At 44.9% G+C, this 20,821-nt stretch overlaps 1 protein-coding gene across 1 annotated transcript in view; it reads left to right on the top strand.

Moving 5' to 3' along the window:
- Positions 1 to 20,821, top strand: part of LOC121611580 (glutamate receptor 3) — a 79,253-nt gene that overhangs the window by 36,610 nt on the left and 21,822 nt on the right. Inside the window, exons 4-9 of the mRNA XM_041944202.1 lie at positions 4,489 to 4,676; positions 15,226 to 15,279; positions 16,301 to 16,462; positions 17,189 to 17,356; positions 17,770 to 17,874; positions 19,882 to 19,986. Coding sequence (XP_041800136.1) covers positions 4,489 to 4,676; positions 15,226 to 15,279; positions 16,301 to 16,462; positions 17,189 to 17,356; positions 17,770 to 17,874; positions 19,882 to 19,986 — 782 coding nt within the window. The remainder of the gene's footprint in view (positions 1 to 4,488; positions 4,677 to 15,225; positions 15,280 to 16,300; positions 16,463 to 17,188; positions 17,357 to 17,769; positions 17,875 to 19,881; positions 19,987 to 20,821) is intronic.

The raw sequence follows: 20,821 nt of genomic DNA, 5'->3' as shown, positions 1-20,821 counted from the left end.
GTCTCAAAAGTTCACTTTTCTCTACAGATGTTCAGTCCTGAGCTCAGTATAAAGCCGGCCCCGCAATTATGAGCCAAAGCCATTATCTTTGTGGTTTCAACTCAGTTGTTTCTGATGCCTTCTGAGACCCTGGACAGTGCTCAGCAGGGCGTTTCAGCCCGCCAGAGACCCTCATTTACCAGAGGATTGGCAAGTTAGAGGGAAGTGCAGCCACATTTACTGCTGCCTCAACGACCACCGCCTCTTTTTCTCGTGTGTGATTTTGATCCCTCAGAAATCAGTTCAGATTGTGGTTTTTGTGATCGTGTTTTGTTGTTTTTTTGCTCCCTTCATTTAGTGTGTGCTGTTGTGCAGTTGATGCCGACTTATTTACTTTAGGATTAGATTTTGCATCGATGTGGATTAGTGCAACACCGACAATAGTGTATATATAGTGTGATCATACAGCATCATATAAGCAAGTGGTATAGTCGTGGCTCTGAAGCCGAGAGTCAGTTGTGGCTAATTACAAGGTGTGTGCTCAGAGAAATTTGCAGTATGGCTCCTCTGATTTGCTCAGTTATCCCAGATCAGCTGAGAGATATCAGAGAGCGAGAGAGAGAGAGATGGAGGCCTGTGACACTCTGCACCGTACCCTAATGAGAGGCAGGGAACCAAAGGAGCTGGGCAATGAGATTAGATGCAACTCAATTCAATTACTGCTGAGCCGCCACGGGTGACGCTTCAAAACTCATCCTGTTAAGATCCGGTTCACAGACGAAGAAGAGGACTGCAGCTCTCACTCAGCTGCTGTATGCCACGCTGCCACAGCATCTCATTCGCAACAGCTCTGATTTATAAGCACACGGGGCGTCATTAGGCTCCGTCGGGATTTGATAGCAGACTCTGCAATGTTCTGACATAGATTTAAAGGAAAATGCAGAAATAATTGAGTTTCCAAGCATCGCAGCAGTTTATGCACTGCTCCGCCAACTGCGGAGCCGTTTCAAGTGTGTGTTGGAGATTAAAGAGACGCTTAACACCCCGTTTTAGCTTGGACACGCTGTTACAAAAAAAAAGGCATTCAGACCCGGACACACACCCTCACGGCACTGCCCTCGCTGTTACCCCAGAACTGGTGGCTCTCCCGCCGCCCTCTCAGCTGTCTAAGATGGTTTCTATGCAGTGACTTGCAGGGTGGCATACTCTTACAGCTGGAAGACTAGCGACATGAATAATAATGATTAGAATAAAAATTTAAATAAGAATATTAAAAAATGGACTGAATTTTTTAAACATATGTAAGTGCAAAATACATATATAAATAAAACCCATATGTCACTTACTGGTTCTTTTTTCTGATTGTGAATATGAACACACACATATACTATGAGTAGCAGGCTTGAGTTAACATGTACACACCAAATGTGTCCAAGTATGCACAATGTACTATGCAAGCATTGTTTGTATGTTTCTATGTTTGCAGAACATAATGTGGCCGGCGGCAGCGTGCATTACAACATGTTCAAACTCTCCCTGTCGCAATGATTAGCTGTGAGGGGCATGATCAGCAGAAGCTGCTGCGTGCTGCCGCTGCCGCTGCATCTGTACAGCAGGGATTTATAGGTGGTGATAAGGAAATCTTGTTGTTGTCGTCCATAATTTATGTAGTTGACTGTGTTACATTTTTAGATGCAACACAGCTGTGGGGCTCCTGAAGGCCCGGAGGTGAATGGGATTTATGGCTTTTCTGCATGTTGGGAGTAAATATCACCAGCAAACGCATTTATGAAGGTCTCCAATGCTGGTTAGCAGGTTGAATCCATTGATTGGCTCAAGCTGAAATGCGCTGGTCCAGGAAAGGTGACTGGCAGATGTAAATCTACGCAGAGAAGCATGGGACAGCAGAATTATGTATTTTTTTACTTGCCGGTGGAGATGAAAAAGGAGCTGTCAGTCTCGCTGCTGCTGTCAGATTACGCTGCGCTCAGAGGATTTTGTTTTGATTTTCGATTTTAAGTCTAAATCACTGAACATAAACTTTTCTGCTGACTGTAGGAAAAAAAAAAACTGGAGCAAAAGTAATCCATTTCTGGACAAACTATTTACCACCACCAGATTCCATCTCTTAATTTCCATACAAATGTAAAACTAGGCAGGCATGGAATCTTCTGTGAATCTTAAATGAATCCAATTGTTCCAACACGGTTCAGGGTTTGCTGGAGGCAGGAGGAGACGAGCGCCGCACAAAGCAGCAATTTCAAAATAAAAGCCCTGCGTGATTCTAATCTGATTGACAGGACATTGTTTCCTTCCATCACGTAAGAGTTAGCATGAGCCATGTTCTTCTTGCACCTCAGACCTCAGAAATGGAAATTTGAAATGCACAGATGCTCACAAACAGTATATGAAGCACAAATCCCCAGAGCGTCCCTCGGAGCATTGGTGTTTTTTTTTTTTCCTTCTGAATCATGTTATTGTGCATTTCAAGCAGCACAGGAAACCGTGATTGCGCTGATGCTTTCATCCCTGAAGCAAATACCCAGCCTATCATTTTAACCCACAGGAACAGCATGTTGTACATCCACTGTGATTAGCGCGCATCGAATGGCTCATCAGCATTTTTACCTTTACCCGCCGTATTCTCGACAGTTTCCAACCCAACAGAGACCACTTTGACCCAGTTAATCTGCATGACATCTCTTAATGTGAGAGGCTTTTATTGTCGGGAAGACTGCCATGCTATCCAGCTGGCTTGTGGTTGGTGAGGTTCTGAGCATATGCCTGAGGAAGATGAATAATGCATCCATGTTATTCAAACCTTCGTTCTGTAACTTTTGCCTTTGGTATGCGAGATGTGAGGAGGTATAGTACATGAGAGACTGCCGTCGCTGTGCTCATGTAAGAATGATGGTACTTCAGAAGAGCTTCAGATATTGTCCCTCAGAGGAGCGGGGCTTTTGTCCAGGTAAAAAAACACCTTATTCTCACTGTGCCGTGGTTTTTCTCTTCAGACGTGCACGTGTTGCTACTTTTAACCAGCTCTGGGACCCAGAAGCCATGAAGGGACCACATGTGTACCTCTGCACGCTCGCCACATATCACCTGGACTCAGTGCGGCGCGACAAGCAGCATTCATAAACTATAGGCTGAAACTCCTCAGAGATGTGACCTGATAACCGGGTTGCCTGATAACCTTGAGGTCCAGCGGGCCGAAGGCTCCCGGCAGTGTGCCGTTGCTCCTCCGGACAGCAGGCAGGCCCGGAGCCGCAGTCACAGGAGCATTTACAAGTCAGGAAAAAAGGCTGCTTGACCATTCAGATGGGATGGAAAAGAAGGGAAATGCAAAAGCAGAGAAATGAAGAGAGTCACAAAGTGGTTTTCTTGTTATTGCTGTTGTTGTTGTTTCTTTGGTCTCTGTGCTGGCTTTGTTGGCTGCCTGCAGCCGGTTCATAGAGATAAGGCTGCAAGGAGAAATGTCTCACAGAAAAAAAAAAAAAAAAAAAAACATATGACGAATGTTCACTTTGCCCACTGCTGTTCAGGCTGTGTCAGACAATTTGCATAACACCCAATCACACGCGACATTATTAATCGTCATAGAAAATCTCCACCCATCTGCACGCGTGCCTGAATTTGCTGTTGCTGCAAGTTTTTCTCCCCCCCTCTTCGTATCAGTTAACCACATGACGATCGTAGGAAAATGAATAGAGATACGGATAAAGAAGCTTATTGTACATACAGCTTGCAGTTGCATTGTCCGCGGCTTAATGAAATACCAGCAGTGTGCTTGATTTTCATTAATAACCTTCATGTTCGTTTCTGGCCTGTTGTACACTGGTTAAGCCATTTTTATTTCAGCTCGTGCTACGTGCAATCTATCCCTCCAGAAATAGGCCTACATTATTCATTCCGTGGTGTGTGATTTGACCATGGTGTTTCTGAGCGCTCTGTTAAATGAAAATATTTCACGTGTGAATTAATCATTAGAAGGGCTCATTCTCCATTCTTCTGGTAGCATAATGATCTCTTTTTACCACTGGCCTGGATGAATCTTTCATTGTCTTTATCTTTAAATGACTTGGCGAAATCCTCCAAGGAGACACGAGCTGTGTTTCGCCGCACTGTCAAAGTTAACATGTGGCTGAGCTAAATGCCATCATTTAATTGATGCCAAGCGCAATAACATCACCCGCTGATCTTTTAATAATATGGAGATACGATTCCTGTCCTTTCACTTCATTATGGTATCGCCTTCTCGATATGCAAATGTACATTCACACACACTTAAACACTGGCACACAAAGTCTAGACTCTGGACAATATTTTAGTGGGCCCGGAGACTTTAGAATGCTATTTTAGATTGTAATGAGATGGCCTTTAACCTTTGGATTCCAGCAAAAACCTCTCTAGAATAAATTAGCAGCCACTCGGTTCTTGCATAACTGTGAAGTGTCTCTTTTGTGTCTAATCCTCTGGGTCGCTCCCCCCCCCCCCCCCTCTCTCCAGGTTTCTCCATACTGCAGGCCATCATGGAGGCAGCAGTGGCCAACAACTGGCAGGTGACCGCTCGCTCCGTTAGCAGCACAACGGACGCCGCCGAGTTCAAGCGCATCATTGAGGAGATGGACAGGAGGCAGGAGAAGCGCTATGTGATCGACTGCGAGGTGGCCAGGATCAACACCATATTAGAGCAGGTGAGCCTCCGACTCACTGTACATGCGGTAACGCCTGTAGATTATATAACCGGACGCCTACACCGTCCATGCAGCGCTGTTGTTGCTTCCTGCTTTAGTCACGTAATTGCCACGCAGATTCCATTTACAAAACATTATTAAAGGGCCAAAGTCAATTTATCGGTCCTGTTGAATGCTACTCCGCCTGTTGCATCATGTCGTCTGTAGCTCCGAGGTAATTAGTCAAATGGCATCACTTGAGCTATCTTGACTTGGGCTGGGTGACTACATGTCAACAAGGGCGTGTGGAGTTTTAAAGCGTGGTCGTGCACCAGGCAACGAGGATCTAATAAAAGATGCTCCCATGTTGCATTATGGGAAATGTAGTCTAGTCTAGTCTCTAAATGTCCATTTTGACCGCTGTTTTTAAAGCTGCTCTAATCGAAATGCTTCCTATCATCAAAGGATTAACCAGCCAACCACAGAGAAGCATCACCTGACTTTGCAGTTCCTCGCAGCTCTACAGAGCGTTTCAGCATCTTTTAACTCATTGTTTTGGTTTTAGGGCCCGCAGCGTTGCTGTTTTGGTTCACTCTCACCACTCTCATTAGCATAGTTTCAGGCTGCAGCAGGCGGAGGTTTTCAGCTCTGTGCACTTGTTGGTGAACATAGCAACTGAAGAGTCAGATTATTCTCTCAGGAGCTGGTGGAGTGCAAAACAGAGCCAAAACAAGAGTAAGTATTGGCCTCAGGTCAAGTCTATATTAATGCTAATGTTGCACTATGGCTGCTCAATGTAAATGCATCAGTTTGCATATCAGCTGTTTACGGTGATGACAAGTTAACGCTTTTCCCCAAGTGGGTAAAAAAATCTGTTCATTTATATTTAAATTTTTCTGATGCGAGTCCCCTAACTTTATGGAAGCGCAGCACTGAATTGCTGGGTGGCCCTTTAATTTAGGGACTCATTCAGTCTATAATTCAGGGTCTCTGAATATGGAGGATGTTGTCAATAAAAAAGTTCATATCCTGTGTAAACCTTTGTACTTCTGCTTGCTTTGTTTGTGAGTTCTTAAAAGTAGCTGGTACCTAATTCCAAAAACCAACCGACTTGTTTTTCCTGATGCAAGTTGAGTTTGTGTGAGCTCATTAAGTTTTAACAGTGTGTTAAGTTGAATATTAGGCGCGGGCAGTAATCCTGCCTGTTTGCAGAGCTCGGTGTGACGCTGTTTCGTTGCTTGGTTTGAGGCCGGCTTGTTTGAAAATCAGCGCGTGCTGAAGCTGCCCCAGAGCCTGAGGTTGAGAGGTCTGAGCGGTGAGCAGCCATTTGGAGAGACCACTGATGATGCATCCTTTTTAATCCTCTCCTAACAACCCCAAACCCCTCCGTTCCTCTACCATTGCCTGAGGAGGAAATGAAAGGTCCACCAGTCCTTGTAGTAGGGGAAACACAATTACCATGAATAGATGAGTGGCTATTATGCCATGCATCTTCTCTGTTCGCCTGCCCCGCTCCACCCTGCGCCCCTCTGCTTGCCGCTGCCTGCTTATAAGGCAATCAGCTCCTGAATTGGATTCTGCTCGTTAACATTCATTTAGATATTGGCTCCTCTCTGCCTCACAAAATCCCCTCAACGACTGTTAGTTTCACTTGTTTTTTTATGAATCTAATTTGATCCCAGAGTCATAGTTTAAAGCAGAATGGCTTTTAGTATTAATTTGCTGTGTCTAATTTAATTCTTGTGCTGCAAATTTCCTCCCTTTACAATCCGGAGCCTATACTGAAATATATTTCCTTTATGTGTTAAGAATATGCATCATCTTTTAAGAAAAGCTTAGAATATTCATTACAAATCACATGTGAGGCGTATTAATGTCTGCGTCTTTAATTGCTCCCCCCCCCCTTGCAAACAATAATAAGGATGCAGGGCAATAGTCTGTTTGATGTTTTCCCGTTTCTGTCTTTGTTCCCATTAATTAATTATTTCTTCTTCTTCTAGAGGGAGCTCTTTTCCTTCCTCCACCTCCAACTATCACCATCATGCATTCTTCTGTCTAAACTTTGTTCTCGTGCATAAGGGAAAAAATAAAGTTTTTACAAGAGCTAACCTTCAAAGCAGCAGTGTGCTCCATTTTGCCCCTTGTTTCAGTGACAACCTCAGCGTGGGATTTTTTTTTTTTTTTTTTGGAGCTAATTGAAATAATCTGGCTAGCTCTGCCAATATGAATGAGTCACAGGCATTCAGGGAAGCTGTTGGACTTCACTCTGCAGCTGCCCCCTACTGGGCCATACCATTATATACTGAAAAAGGGATGGACCGTCTCCCATGAGGGCAATCACACCAAAAATGGCATCCACTGTCAGCTATGAGGAAACCTGCTGCTTCTACCTGCTGCTGTACTTCTATTAACCAATGATTGTGGACAGATAGCGCTTCATCTCCGGATGACAGTTTGAACAGCCCCTGCGTGCCGAGGCCAATGTCTCTGTGTCGCAATGTCGACGTGTCGCTTCAGTCCGTCAAGGTCGCCGCTGTTGAGAGGGGATCATGAGACAGGACAGATCCAGCTAGCTGATTGCTGGGGGGAAATGGGAATCAGCTCAGTGGCTTAGTTTTATGATTTCAGTCGGAGTAATCCCACCACAGAATGAAGGTCTTTGTACCGGCCAATGAAGTTCATGGAGTGTAGCGTTATCTTGAATAGGCGAGTGTTGAGCTTCCACAATTTGGTACAATTGTGGCACACAAAGGAAACCCTCTGTGCTGCTCTTCATTAGCACCACTTTTGATCCAGTCGCTGTTCATGCTTTGGTCCTGCTGGGCCTTTGTTGCTCTACTAGTTTGCCGCACTGCTAGAGGTTTTCCATGTTTGAATAACGTTCTTAAATGGTTAAAGGGGCATCCAGTGGTAAGATATTACTCAATACTTCAGAGGAGAGGATTTTACTTTTTACACCCCCAACATTTATTTGACTGGGACTATAGTTACTTCTCTTTATTGCAAATTTCCATTCATACATGTACAACATAACATATAAAACATATATACATATACAACATATGAACTATAAAAGTGACAAAATAATTGTTGATACATGAAGCAGTTAAATTTAGCTCCACAGCAACCAACTACGGCAATGAAGTGCTGCTTATATGACGAGTATATATACATATATATTAGTTTATGCATTACTTCCTCTACCACTGTATGTTTTCAGTTAATACCCGACCCGTCAAATGTCTTCTGACCTACAGTCCAAATATTAGAAAACAGCAAATCCTCATAATTAAAGGCCTGAAAAGCATATTTTCTCAATCTGCTTCTTATTATGAGTATTGCCGGCTTACAAATCACACAGCGTCCTGCCAGTATCAGAACAGTTTTGGCTGTCTGACAAGCGAGATTTCTGTATTTGTGTGTTTTTCTCGCTGCTTTGAAGTGGGCGGGGTTTGACTGGAAAAACATAATGTCACGTACTCCCTTGCACCAATCAGAGTTTAGCGTCACTTGAATCGAAACGTGAGGACGCTTGCGTGTCGTCCGCTTGGTGTCATCCTGATGAAGCATATTAGCTGATTTTTGAGGGTTAACTTTTCATAAATAGTGACTTAAACTTTGATTATTGCTTAGTCCTGAACTTAATGTTACAGATAAATACTTTGTACTACTAATCCTTCAGGGGCTTTAAGAAGCTGAAACCAGCAAATATTTTTCAGTTTTATTTCCTATCGATGAACTAATAAATGAATTGACTAATTGTTCCAGCTCTAATTCTAATCTGCTACATGCACAAAAACATTGGATGTACCTCCTCTTCTATTGTATGCACACTCAGCTGACTGTCACTTTTATTAGCTTCATTTATCACTTGACCTGATGTAGAAACGCTCTAAGAGGAGCATTTGCATACTGCTGCATCAGGCGTAGTTTTGTTGTGCTCGTGGAGGAGTGGAGTGAGCCTCCCAACAAATTTGTTTTGGGATGCTGAGGAGAATGCTACACCCCGGCTATTATCATTTTATGCTGTAACAACCACTCAGGATTTATCGCCCATAGGACTTTTCCATCAATACACTGCACTGCAGATAAATTAACCCAATGGCAATCCTTCCCTTACGACAAAAATGGGAGAGCCTCCGCCAGCTCTGCTCTCTGAATCACATCCAACCAATGTGTTTCATTGAACCATCTAGGTTTATGATATCATATGCTGAGAAAAATGTCCGTGGCATTAAAGAAGGGCAGCATAAACAAGATGGAGTATAAGAAAATCATCTTTGTATTGCCACCACTCGTCATAATGATGATGTTTCAGACTGAGTATGAGTACGCCGGTCTCCTGAGTGTCCCTGCATGTGCCTGCATGCGTGTTCGACCGTACGTATGCTCATGCCTAATCTGATCCATCTATGAGATTGCACATATAGCATCGTATCTGCCTTTATGCTCCTTCCTGGCCCTCTTCCCTCCTGGGATTTCTGTGCTGGAGTCTGCTCAGAGGCAACAACCTGCTCATCACTAGTGTAAAGAGAGGCAGGCAGGCAGGCGGGCGAAGAAAAAAAAAAGAGAGAAAAAGAACGGCGTCTGGGACAGGCCCAGGGCACGCAAGCTGTTCAAAGACAGGCAGGCAGTGAGCGCTCTGCCAGCCACAAAGCTGCATTTTCATGCAGGGGAAAGAAAAAACAATAAGAAGTGAAAAGGATTCACAGAAAGACGAAAAAAATGAGAAGTACATCTGGGGATTTGTTAGAACAACATTCTGCCGCCTGTGGAGGCATGAGGGGTGGCCATATTGCCTCCCCATGGAGAGCTGGAGATCCTCCATATCCCTCGCCCTGCTCTTGAATGAAGAACTCGGAGAAAATCCACAGTTGGATGTATTATAGAATGTGAAATCTTTGTGTACGACGATATTCGAGAAGGGGACAGAAATTTGACCATGTGAGATATCAAGTGGTGGGTGAGGGAGAGAGAATGGATGATAGATTGCCAGCAGCTGATAGGAGAATGTAGGCAGTACAAAGAAGGTCCTCAAGCCTGAATATTGTCACACAGTGAAAAAAGGGAACAACAGTGGCTTTTGTAAACCAGGGGACGACACGTGTGCGCTCATTTCACATACTGGCAAACACAGGTGTAGCCAGAAGTATTACAAACTGAAATCAAACCTGAGGAAACGTTTTCTGGCACACCTTTGTTTGAAGCAACATAAAACCCTCTCAGGCATTCAAAGCTCCTTGATTACTTTGACAATTCTTCCTGGTAACACTACCTTACATGTTCCTCAATTTGTTCTAAAAGGCAGAGGAGAGGGCCACGAATGTGAGCTGATGATGGTGCTCCTGGGCCACTGAGAGGCGGCGTTGATAGAAATATAGCCAAACCATACCTGCAGGAGGTAAAGTCGGGGTACGTAGTCCATTCAAATCCCTGGCACCAACCGTGGCTGTTGAGGGCCATTTACTAACTGCGATTATAGAATTAAACAGGATTAAAGCATTATCATTTAGCAGAACGTGACCCGCTGACTCTACGGCTGAATGAGCGGCTGAGACCGGTGTGCCGCACATGTAGTCAGAACTGCAGTCTTGTGATAATAAAGTCTGTAAACCAGAAGAACTTTTTTTCCTCTATCAATCAAGATAATTGACCCTGATCATTTTCAGTGAAAACGGAGGAGGACGCCTCACTGTTTCGACGGCGCACTAAGACACGAGGGCGTCTCAGCTGCAGCGTCAGTGATTCCTTCCTCCCAAGGCATCAAGGCTCACATTGTTCTCGCATCTCAGAGCAATCATCAACATAATCATCTGAATGTGAGTCAGGTGTTTCTAAAAGGCTCTGAATTTTTTGGGGAAGGCCAACGCTAGATGCCCCTGCTATCTTCAGAGGCCTATATTGCGGCTGCCAGGAAAAGCATGTCAGCCACAGCCGCTGCTGGCTGTTAATTAGGGAGCGCTGCACCAAGAGCACTTCCACCAAGAGCGCTGACGCACAAATGGAGACTGAAGAAGAGGCATGTCCTTTTGTATCAAAGCACATAACTCAAATTCATCCTTCAGTCCCATCCTGTGTGAAGTGGAGCACTTTGGTCGCTCTGCAGCCTTTAAATCATGTGTAGCAGTTCTGCAGCTTGTTATGAACACTTTGATTAATAATGCAAAAATGATTTATAATCTTATTCAGCCAGACTGAACATTGACCTGCTTAAAGCATAAAATGTCCTGTCGCTGCAGCCTCCGCCCCGAATGCCCAGTTATCCCCCATAAAATCTAACGTAGGATCAATGATGTTGGCAGATTTTCCTTTTTACATTTTTTCAGCTGTATCAACATTTACGCTAAAAAGAGATAATCCTTAATTGATCTCCCAGAGGGGAAAAATGGGCCTTTATGTGAGTTGTAAACTGAAAATGTTTGTAAGAGAGAAAAACGGTTTCCTGCGCTGTGTGTTGTTGGTGATGGTAGCCGACTCACCTGCTCATGTAAAATGTCCCTAACATAACTAATTACATTAGCTTCATTATTGACGAAGAACTGTCAGCAGGATTAATTTAGATGATGTCTTTGACTCACATGTCAGACATGACTTTTTGTTATTGCCATGAGTAGACAAGTACATACTGCAGCAGTCACTAATAATTCCACTTCTGAGTGTAATGATTTGAGTGATTAAATTGGATTGATTTAAGGTATTGTAAAGTCACTAAATGCAAGCTGCAGTAAACATCTGGGCTTTCAAGATACAGACGAATTTTAAAGTTGACCTCAAGCAAAATAGATGCCTGGTCATTCTCTATTTTCTAAAGATTCCTGAAAATAATTCTACATCTAATATAATATCTGATATCACTTCTAATATCATTTTATTTGTTTGTAGCACTCACCGGGTGTACAGCTTTAACAGCATTGTTTATTGCCCCCTGTGGATGGGGCAATGATCCCCTGCAGAACTACCACTGGGCCAATGATCCCCTCCTAAACGCCATTTGTCTTTAGTTATTCCATGCTAGTTAGTGCTGGATTATTATTTGAGTAATGGAACATACAATCTAGAGGAAATAATAATCAGCCATTTTGATAATTGACTAATCATTTAGGTCATTTATCAAGGAAAAGTGCTGAACGGATTTTCCAGTATGACGACTCGGCTGTTTTTTCTCTTTTATATTGCTGTACATTTTGTTTGTTTGGGGTGTGAACTGTTGGATGAAGGCATCACCTCAGTTTTTTTTGGTTATTGATTTTCTTCTACAGAGGAATTGGTTAATTGCAAAAGTAATCAATCAGTAACCAACTACTTGAATATGAAAATACTCAGATGCGGCCCTAACGTCAGTGACATACCCTGCCAGCTGGTTATGAGTCTGTGTGGCCTTCGAGCCGTCATTTCAGGAAGAGGCTAAAAGTAATTGCATCATTATTTGCTCGTCTTTTCTATGAATGGTATGTTATTTACAAACTCCGGGGAACCTATCATTTTCAGCCTGCTTCTTCCTGTGTTGCGGCAAACTCTGCGGTGGAAAGGTCAGACTCGGAGGGAAACAGTCTGACGCTCACTGGGAATGGGTAGCTGTAGTTTTACATTCAGGGCTCTCTGTCTGGCGGGGCTGAGGCGCGGCGAGTCTGGATGAGGGTGAAGTCAAGGTCATCCTGGTTGTCTGTCCCCATCAGGCTTTAAAGAAAACTCCACTCTGCAAAATGCTGGCTCTCCATCAGCGGCAGAACAAAAGGTGGTGGAGCCGGCTAGTGGATCAATGTGCGAGAGGATACACTGTTTGAAAAAGAGGAATTGCATTATTGAAGGGGTAGCACACTGGACACATTTCTTCTCGCCTGTGTCACTGGGAAACAGAGTAATTGCTCGGTAGGCTTGTGTTTGTATGTAGGTGCTCTGAAGTCGATTAACAGCAGCAGGAATCAATTCAAGGAAAACGGGAGGCGAGAGCGAGAGGGTGATAATGCAAAAAAATCACTGTGCTTTTGGTGCATATCCATTTTAGGCTAAAGATGATTAACAAAACGATAGCAGCAAAGTTAATGAGTAGTTTAACACAGTGGAAAATACTCTTAATTCACCATCGTTTGCCAAGATGCCAAGATTAATATCCCTCTCGTGCTAGCTTAGCTGTAGCTTAGCTCTGACCAAAGTGAAAGAAAAAACATGTTTCTGCCTCTAAAGCTCTCTAATTACCACACTGTGACTGTAACTGTTTAATCCATCCACAAAGTGTTTGCAGCTGGATTCTCCGACTGGCTGCTTCCCCAGCTTTCAGCCTCTGTGCTAAGCTACAGGTGGACTGGCATTGTCAGTGCTCGTATCTCACCAATAACAATCTGTCAGTCAGACTAGATTGCATATTTGTTTAAATGAACAGAATCGTTCTTCAAGTATAAATGATTGTCAGATGCCAGGGCTTCAAGTGCTGGTAGGTGTATTTTTGAACTATGAGCAGAACCAAGTCAGCTGTCTCCAGTATTTATGCTATGCTAAGCTAATCACATCCAGACAGAAGCTCTATAGGCACAGGATTAAAGCATCCATGTTGGCAAAGAAAATAGTAAATAAGTGTATTTACCAAAACTATGCCCACAAAGGTCTGTTTGCTCTATCTAAATTGAGAAAATTCTGTTTCCGATTATAGTGTGTTTTGTAAAAGGATTTACCAGCAAATAATTTCTTATTAACGCTATAAAAAGATAGTTATCACCTTATCTGCTGGTTTTGTGGACAGGCCCATCAGCCGTGCATTACAACTAGAAAAGATGAGATCCGTCCGGCTCGACTGGAGCCGGGTCCTGCCTTCTGCCTAATTAAGGAGGTGAAGGGGAGAGGTTGGTGTGATCTGGCCGGAGGTCCTGTGTAGCTCTGTGTCATCGGTGTCCTGCTGTACTTCATCCCAAGGTTGCTGCACGTGGCCGTTGCCAGGCTGGCTGTGCGCTGCAGGCCGCGGGCGGGGGGGCGAGGCCTTTCTCTGCCCGGCTCCAGGGCAGGTGCGAGGAGGCTTACAGCCAGAGTCAAGGTTAGCACGCGGCGAAGGAGTGTGGAGCTGCGGGGTTTGTCCGAGAACAAGCAGCGGGGCTGAAACTCAGACCTGTGAGTAATTACAGTGGCAGCAGCCGTGATCCGTCTCGCTCTGGTATCACTGCAAGTGTTGCAGACATTTCCTTTCATGGAGCTTTTCTGTCACTTATTCATTAGATTGATGGAGTCTAAAAGCCAACTCCTGCTATTTCTGCATTATAATCAGCTCATTTCCAGTTCGTTTCTATTTCACTTTCTTGGTTTGTTCCCCCCTGTCTGACACCCTGCAGCGGCGGAAGTTTAAAGCCTCAAAGACGTGGGAAGCTGTCAGAGAACGCTGACCCACCCAAGCAGCTTGATAGCGTTCGAATGCACCACCAAACACCAGCAAACTCTCTTCCCTTTAGTGGACAACCCTCAGATGTCGAAGAGGGGGAGAAGTGGTTTATTTAATTTGGGAGGGCTCAGTTAGCCAGGATTAAACTGCTTGCTGCTACTGTACACGAGTGCGCCCAGGTCAGTTTAAGTTCACCGCAGCTAAATTAAAAGCTGTAATTGTAGCTGAAGTGAAACTGAAAACCTCCTCACGTTTTTTTTTCTTTGCAGCCTGAGATGTGAAGGTACAAGTTTGCTTTTTCATCACTCTCCCCTGCTCAGCGGGAATGTCGTGAGCTATCCACGGTAACAAACATCCAGCGTCCCCGGCCCGGCACGCGCACGCAAACAGACGATGAACTGACGGTTTGTTTTCGCGGCGGAGCCCGAGCCAGAACATGTGCAAACACGCTGATTTTGCTGTAAACTTGTGTGTCGCTGTGTTTGTAGAGCGCAGATGAAAAACCGAGACACGGTTGACAGGTTTCGGCGTGGCAGCCGCTCAGAAGTCCATCCAGACTGCAAACTCGTAAATAACAGAGCTCACGTGGCCCCGCTGACAGCCCTGTCCAGCCTGCACCGCTCAGAAAAGCCAGGACAATTTAGGGTTTCGCTATTGGATTTATCTCGCAGGCCCAGAACAAAAGGAAGAATCTAGAATAAAAGGCAGCATATGGTTTGTACCACAGTGATGGAATGGCTTAGAACACCACTTACTATTTTCAGACAGGCTGCGTGGGTTGAAACATGCTGTTATGCTCTGAAGGTGTGATATTTTCAAAGCAGAGTGAGATCTACATCTTACTGTCTAACTGTAAATTCCTTTGAAATATTTTTTCCTGTTTCTACCTTCTGTCCAACAGTTGCTGAGGACTCGCATCCCCGCACCGCAGTCGACTTCAAAGTGAGCGGAATATCCAAGGATGCTCCACGTTGCTCCTGTTTCTCTCTCATTATCAGCGCCTCCTTAATGAACGCTTCCTCTCTAACCGCTCCCTCTCTCTTGTTAATCCACGGCCGACGCCGCTTTGTTTCGACTCCAGTGGCATCCTGCGTACTCGCAGGACATTACCGCATTCACGCAGGGTGTTGTAGCCACTTACACAAGCCGTGGCTCTTAGCTTCCATCTCATGGGTGGTTTACTGTATCGATGTTTTTCTCCCGCAGGTTGTGACCCTGGGGAAGAACAGTCGTGGTTACCACTACATTCTGGCCAATCTTGTGAGTAATAACCGAGCTCCTCCCCTGGGAGTGAGTGGGACCTGCTTCTTGCTGCATGTGATGGGACTTAGTCTCAGCCATGAGCACAAATGTGCATGCAAAATAGGTGGATTAAATGTTTTTGCATGAATCCAGAAAAAACAGACTAGTATATGCTTTGTTTTTCGTCTCTACTGTCTATGTAGGGCTCGTTACGTTTCTTGCTCATCAATCACAATCTGGCAGTCAGACTGCATATTTAACTCAGTGAATATATTCATCTTTAGCAATACATTAATGTCCTAAGCAATAAATAAACAGCATTTAACCTTCTTAACCATCTTTGGAGGGCGGCCATCTCTTCCTCTCTGTCTGGGGAGGGAAATATTCATTTAGCCTTGATATTAGCATGAGGGTTTTAAAGTGGAGGCCGGCCCCGCTCTCACTCGCTGATCCCCTGCTGCTGTTTCCCCTACTTGAGAAGACGTGATTATGCAGCAGTCAGACACGTGTCCTTGCACGCCATGACACAATGCTGCATTTAAAAAACAGCAATTTGACCATAAAAAGAAATAACTCTGTGTCATGGCTCGAGGGTGAGGGAGGAAATTTAAAGGCAGCTGAAGCAGCAGAGGTTTTTGAAATGCATTAGAAAATGTTAGTTAGGTTTTTTTTTTTTTCGGACATGGCAAAGCGATCTGAATGAAAGCAGGCCAGCTGGTTCAAGTAAAATATTTAGTCTTCTGCATGATCTGACACAAACTCTAAAGTATCTGCTGGCAGGTTGTTTATCTGTAAGTGAATTCAGGTTACACCGCAAAGTGTAAAGGGAAACATTTTGCTTCAGTGTAATGGCAAACACGTGTTGCTCTCTCACACAGCGCGGGGTTCATAATAAAACACACCCTGCACACTGCCGGAGTAGCTGCTAATATTTCGTGGTGCTTCACCCCGGGTTATATTACAGAAAATGAAATAATGAATAAAGTCAAAGAAAAACAAGTAACACGAGTCCTCTCCCCCCTCCTGTGTCTCACCTCAGGGCTTTTCTAATGTGAGCTTGGACAAAGTCTTCGCCGGTGGAGCCAACATTTCAGGGTTTCAGATAGTCAACCCTGAGAACCCGATTGTGCAGCAGTTTATGCAGCGCTGGGAGCGGCTAGATGAAAGAGAATTCCCAGAAGCCCGAAACACTCCTCTGAAGGTACTTTTCTTGCGAGGCCTTTCATCGTGCATGCAGAATACAGCGACCATCCCTTCTGAAGTGCTCTCTCTCTGTTCCTCTCCTCCTCTGCTTGCCTTTGTCATTCTTTCTTCTTCCCACCCCTCGCTTCCTCCTCTTTGCTCCGCATCCCTCTCAGCAATCAATATATTGATAGGCGGTGCAAGGCAAGGTTATATCGCAGCTTCAATTTACATCTAATTAAACAATGATCAAGAAAGAAATGGATTTTGAATGGCATTTAATTAGATTTTGTCATGGTGCAGTGGTCCACAAACAAGTGGCTCAACCCTCAGTGGTGAAAAGGTCAGGTGAAGTTGGAGGGGAAGTGCGTGGGAGATAAAAATCGCGCATTAATGCTCTATTTTCTCCCCAACTCTGCACTAAAAGTTTTGAGAGAGGTCCTGACCATCAGACAAGATAAAATCTGTCTAATCAGACTATTTTTATCATGAGCAAGGTGGCAGAGCTTCCACCCACGCCACCAAAAAAGACCTGACCAAGAACTTATGCAAACTAAACCTTCTGAAAGATGCATTAATCACATAAAACGTATGCACTTAGTGGATTTAAACAGCTGAATTTTTTACTCTCAGTCTAAAGTTATTTTGTCCTGAACAACCAACCTCTACACAAACAGTAGTATCTCTGTATCTCCTGCCTCTCACTGTGTTCTGCTGTCTTTTTTTTGTTTCTTTCTGTGAACAGTACACTTCAGCTCTGACCCATGATGCCATCCTGGTGATAGCAGAGGCCTTCAGGTACCTGCGGCGGCAGCGTGTGGACGTCTCTCGCCGGGGCAGCGCTGGAGACTGTCTGGCCAATCCCGCTGTACCTTGGAGCCAAGGCATCGACATTGAGAGAGCTCTAAAAACGGTAGGGGGGGGAGGAGAAAAGGAGAGGGCAGGGCGGAGGGGAGGGTTGGCAAGCCGATAACTAAAGAAAAGGCTAGAAGAAGTGAAGCAGAGATAGCGAGTGAGAGTGTGATAAAGATGGAAAGTGACAGAGAGAAGGGGAGAGAGTGCGGAGCTGTTCTCCTCCCTCTGCCCCCAGATATCTCTGCACAGAGCTCGCTCAAATCCAGGCCCTCATTACCATAAAACTACATCTTTTATTAAAGCGTATCCAGTTCATCATTTGATTAACAGACTGCGTGCACTCCAGTAGCTCCATGGACACGAGCACCTTAATACCAGCTATATATGCAAAGTGATGGCTGTTACACATTCCCCTGTCTCTCTCTGTCTGTGTGTGTGTCCGTCTGTCTGCTTGTCTGTCCCTCGTGGCAGGTTCAAGTGCAGGGTATGACTGGGAACATCCAGTTTGACAACTACGGCCGCAGGACCAACTACACCATAGATGTTTATGAGATGAAAACAGGTGGGCCGAGGAAGGTAAGAGGGAGCGGTGACCTCCATCAACTATCATTCATCACCTGTCACATCTAGACCTGATCAAAAAAACCCTGGTCTTTATCAAAACACAGCCAGCAGCTGGCACACATCAAGGCCTGCTTCATTACTCGTCGAAAACCGTGGAATTCGGCCAACGTGTAATTTTAAGTGATTTACTGATCATCTGCGCTAAGGAACAAAACTGGGCGAATGTCGGCCACGTGTTTAGGCGCGTCCTGTTCAGAGAGGAACATGCGGCGTCGTGCAAGTAGAAAACGTTTTCAGACGAGCCTCTACCTCCATCAAGTGCTCACGCAGTCGTGTGGGAGCAGCAGGGCTGAGTAATGCTGATCGCCTTTCTCTGCCTCTGTTAGGTAGCAGCACTGATGAGCCAAGTATCACAAGCCCTACAAATCACGCACAGCCTGCCATCCCATCGCTGAAAGTGTCCCATCAAAAGAATAATACAAGACTATTTTTGTGCCGTGGGACAGCGCAGATATGATTTGACAGTAATTACCACTCAAATAACCAATTACTATAAAGGGGATCCAGGAATTCCTCTGGCTCCTCTTCAGAATGGTAATTCCCAGCGGTACGTTCACATTATAACCAGTACCATATGATGACCTCTGGTTTTATATCATAACCTCACCCAGTTCTAAGAGACAGCTGTGAATATCTCGTTAGCTGGATAAGTGTGGGCTCAGTCTGATATGACGTGTGATTATGCCGCCTGCCTCCCAGACCTCTGAAGTCCACACTTCAGTTAGCATCACACAGCCCTCACAGCCGCCCCGCACAGCCAGACAGAGCTGGAGAGAGCAGGGCGAGGGATGAAGACAGAGTGGGAGAAAGGAGGTCTGGGCCGGGTGGGGGAGGGGGAGTGAGGGAGCGAGGGAAGATGAGACAAGCCGGGCAGCAGTTTGTCAGGACCTGGAGCCCCAGTCACCCCACTGACAGTTAGAGGATGAAGGTTCTTAGCCGTGACTGTCACGAGTGATGTATGGGCTGATATCTGTCCCAGCTGCTCAGGGTGAGATCAGGACTTTGCCTCTGGAGCAGCCCTCCATGACACAGCTCCCCACAGTCCTGCACCCCCCCCCCGAGCGTTGCTTCTCAAATATCACTGCCGGACGAGGGAATAAACATTAAGAGCTTCCTCCAGTCTGGCAAGTGTGCTAACTGCAGCCACGTCTGTGGGCGCAGTTCGGAGCAGCTGGAGTTTGCTGCTCTCTAGCGCCTCCGCTTGGTGTTTAAAAACTCTGCACTGCCGTACACCTGTCTCGCCCAAGTGTTTTAAGATGTGAGGCCAGAAGAAAAAAAAAAAAATGTGGACCAGATGTGACAAGGAAAACCCTCGCCAGCAACAGTTAGACTATTGGCAGCAACATATGCAACACGTTTCATCGTGAGCCAGAGCAGCCATTATTTCAGATGGGCAAACAAACACTTGACATTGGTTTGACTTAAGCATCTGTACAGCAGAATGCAGCTCAACTGCAATGGCAGGACTGTGCAGAAGAAACTGTGGAGCCACTGGAATATTATGCTAAATTATTAAACGTGTATGCAGTTCACAGGCCTGAATATCAATTATTTACCGTAAAACCTGGGAAGCTGAAGGTGGGAAGGATTGAAGTTGCCTTCTGTATGCTCGTGCAGCTCAGCTCCTGCACGCTATTTGAGAGGATTTAGATCATGAAAACCAACAGTATGCTTTCATAACATCTTTGATCGTGACACCAACTGCATGTTGAATGTAGAAATATCAGCTCTTTGTTCACCCCGTGCTCAGATTGCCAGGCCTCCGCTGCCGTTTTAGTATTCTGCTCATGCGCTGCTGTTTTGGTCGAACTTTAGGGCAGAGGCAGCGGGCCTCTGGGAAATGCAGAGCCCTGCATCGCTGCAGTTCCCTGTAATGCTTAGAAGTACCTCTGCTATATGCTCACTTACATATCGTCAGTGGGCTGGAATGCATCACTAACCACTGTTTTCTCTTTGCAGATTGGGTACTGGAACGAGTACGCGCGATTTGTAAATATTATGGACCCGCAGGTCTCCAACGACTCCTCAGTGGAAAACCGAACGATTGTGGTCACTACTATTATGGTACACTTTCCATGCAGTTTTAAATGTTTCACGTATTCTGCCACTCAAGGTCATGGTGTTGATTCCAACGAGTGATACATTCTGTCCTGGGCGGGTAGAACCACATCTTTTTTGTGTTGCTTTCCATCCACTCACTACATGTTGAAACAGTCGGTCCAAAGCGGGGGAGTGTTTCAACTGTATCCGTGTGGGTGTCAAAGCATTTTGATTTTCCATACTTCAGTGGCCTGTCGTAGCAGTGACATCACAATAATGGTATAAATGATAATGGTTGACTCCATCAATTACAAAAAGCATACAAACGCATACGTAAGTAGACCTGTCTGTCCTCATCAAGTAAATGTTCAATGACACTTGGGATAGACTGGCCGAAGAATGACTAGAGGACGATGCTGCAATGGTTTCTCCAGCCGGGCGAAGCAAAATAATCAGTGTTGGAGGAGGGATAAGTAGGTGTGGTGTTTGTCCTGGTTATCGCCTCTCCAATCTATTTTGCATTGCTCCTACACGTGTTCTGTGTTGAAGTATAACTTCCAGTCAGTGATTTAGTGATAATTTTCTGGACATTTTCCCAGAATGAAGTATGATCAACAAACAAAACACCTTTTTGTTTATTTATTTTCAACTGTATTTACTCAACTAAATGTTTCAGGCTTATTGCATAGCTTCCATAGCAAATGCTTTTACCGACTGTATAATGGCACTGTAATTACCTGATGCAGTACCTCATTCTCTGCAAACAAACATTTTAAAACGATAAAGAAAGGCGCGATAAGGATCTCTGGCATTTATGCACCGTTAGATTTCATTTGTATTCTGAGGCGTAAGCCGGCGT

Source organism: Chelmon rostratus, chromosome 9 (genome assembly GCF_017976325.1).
Source record: "Chelmon rostratus isolate fCheRos1 chromosome 9, fCheRos1.pri, whole genome shotgun sequence".
NCBI lineage: Eukaryota > Metazoa > Chordata > Actinopteri > Chaetodontiformes > Chaetodontidae > Chelmon > Chelmon rostratus.
This window is presented reverse-complemented; position numbering and strand designations above follow the sequence as displayed.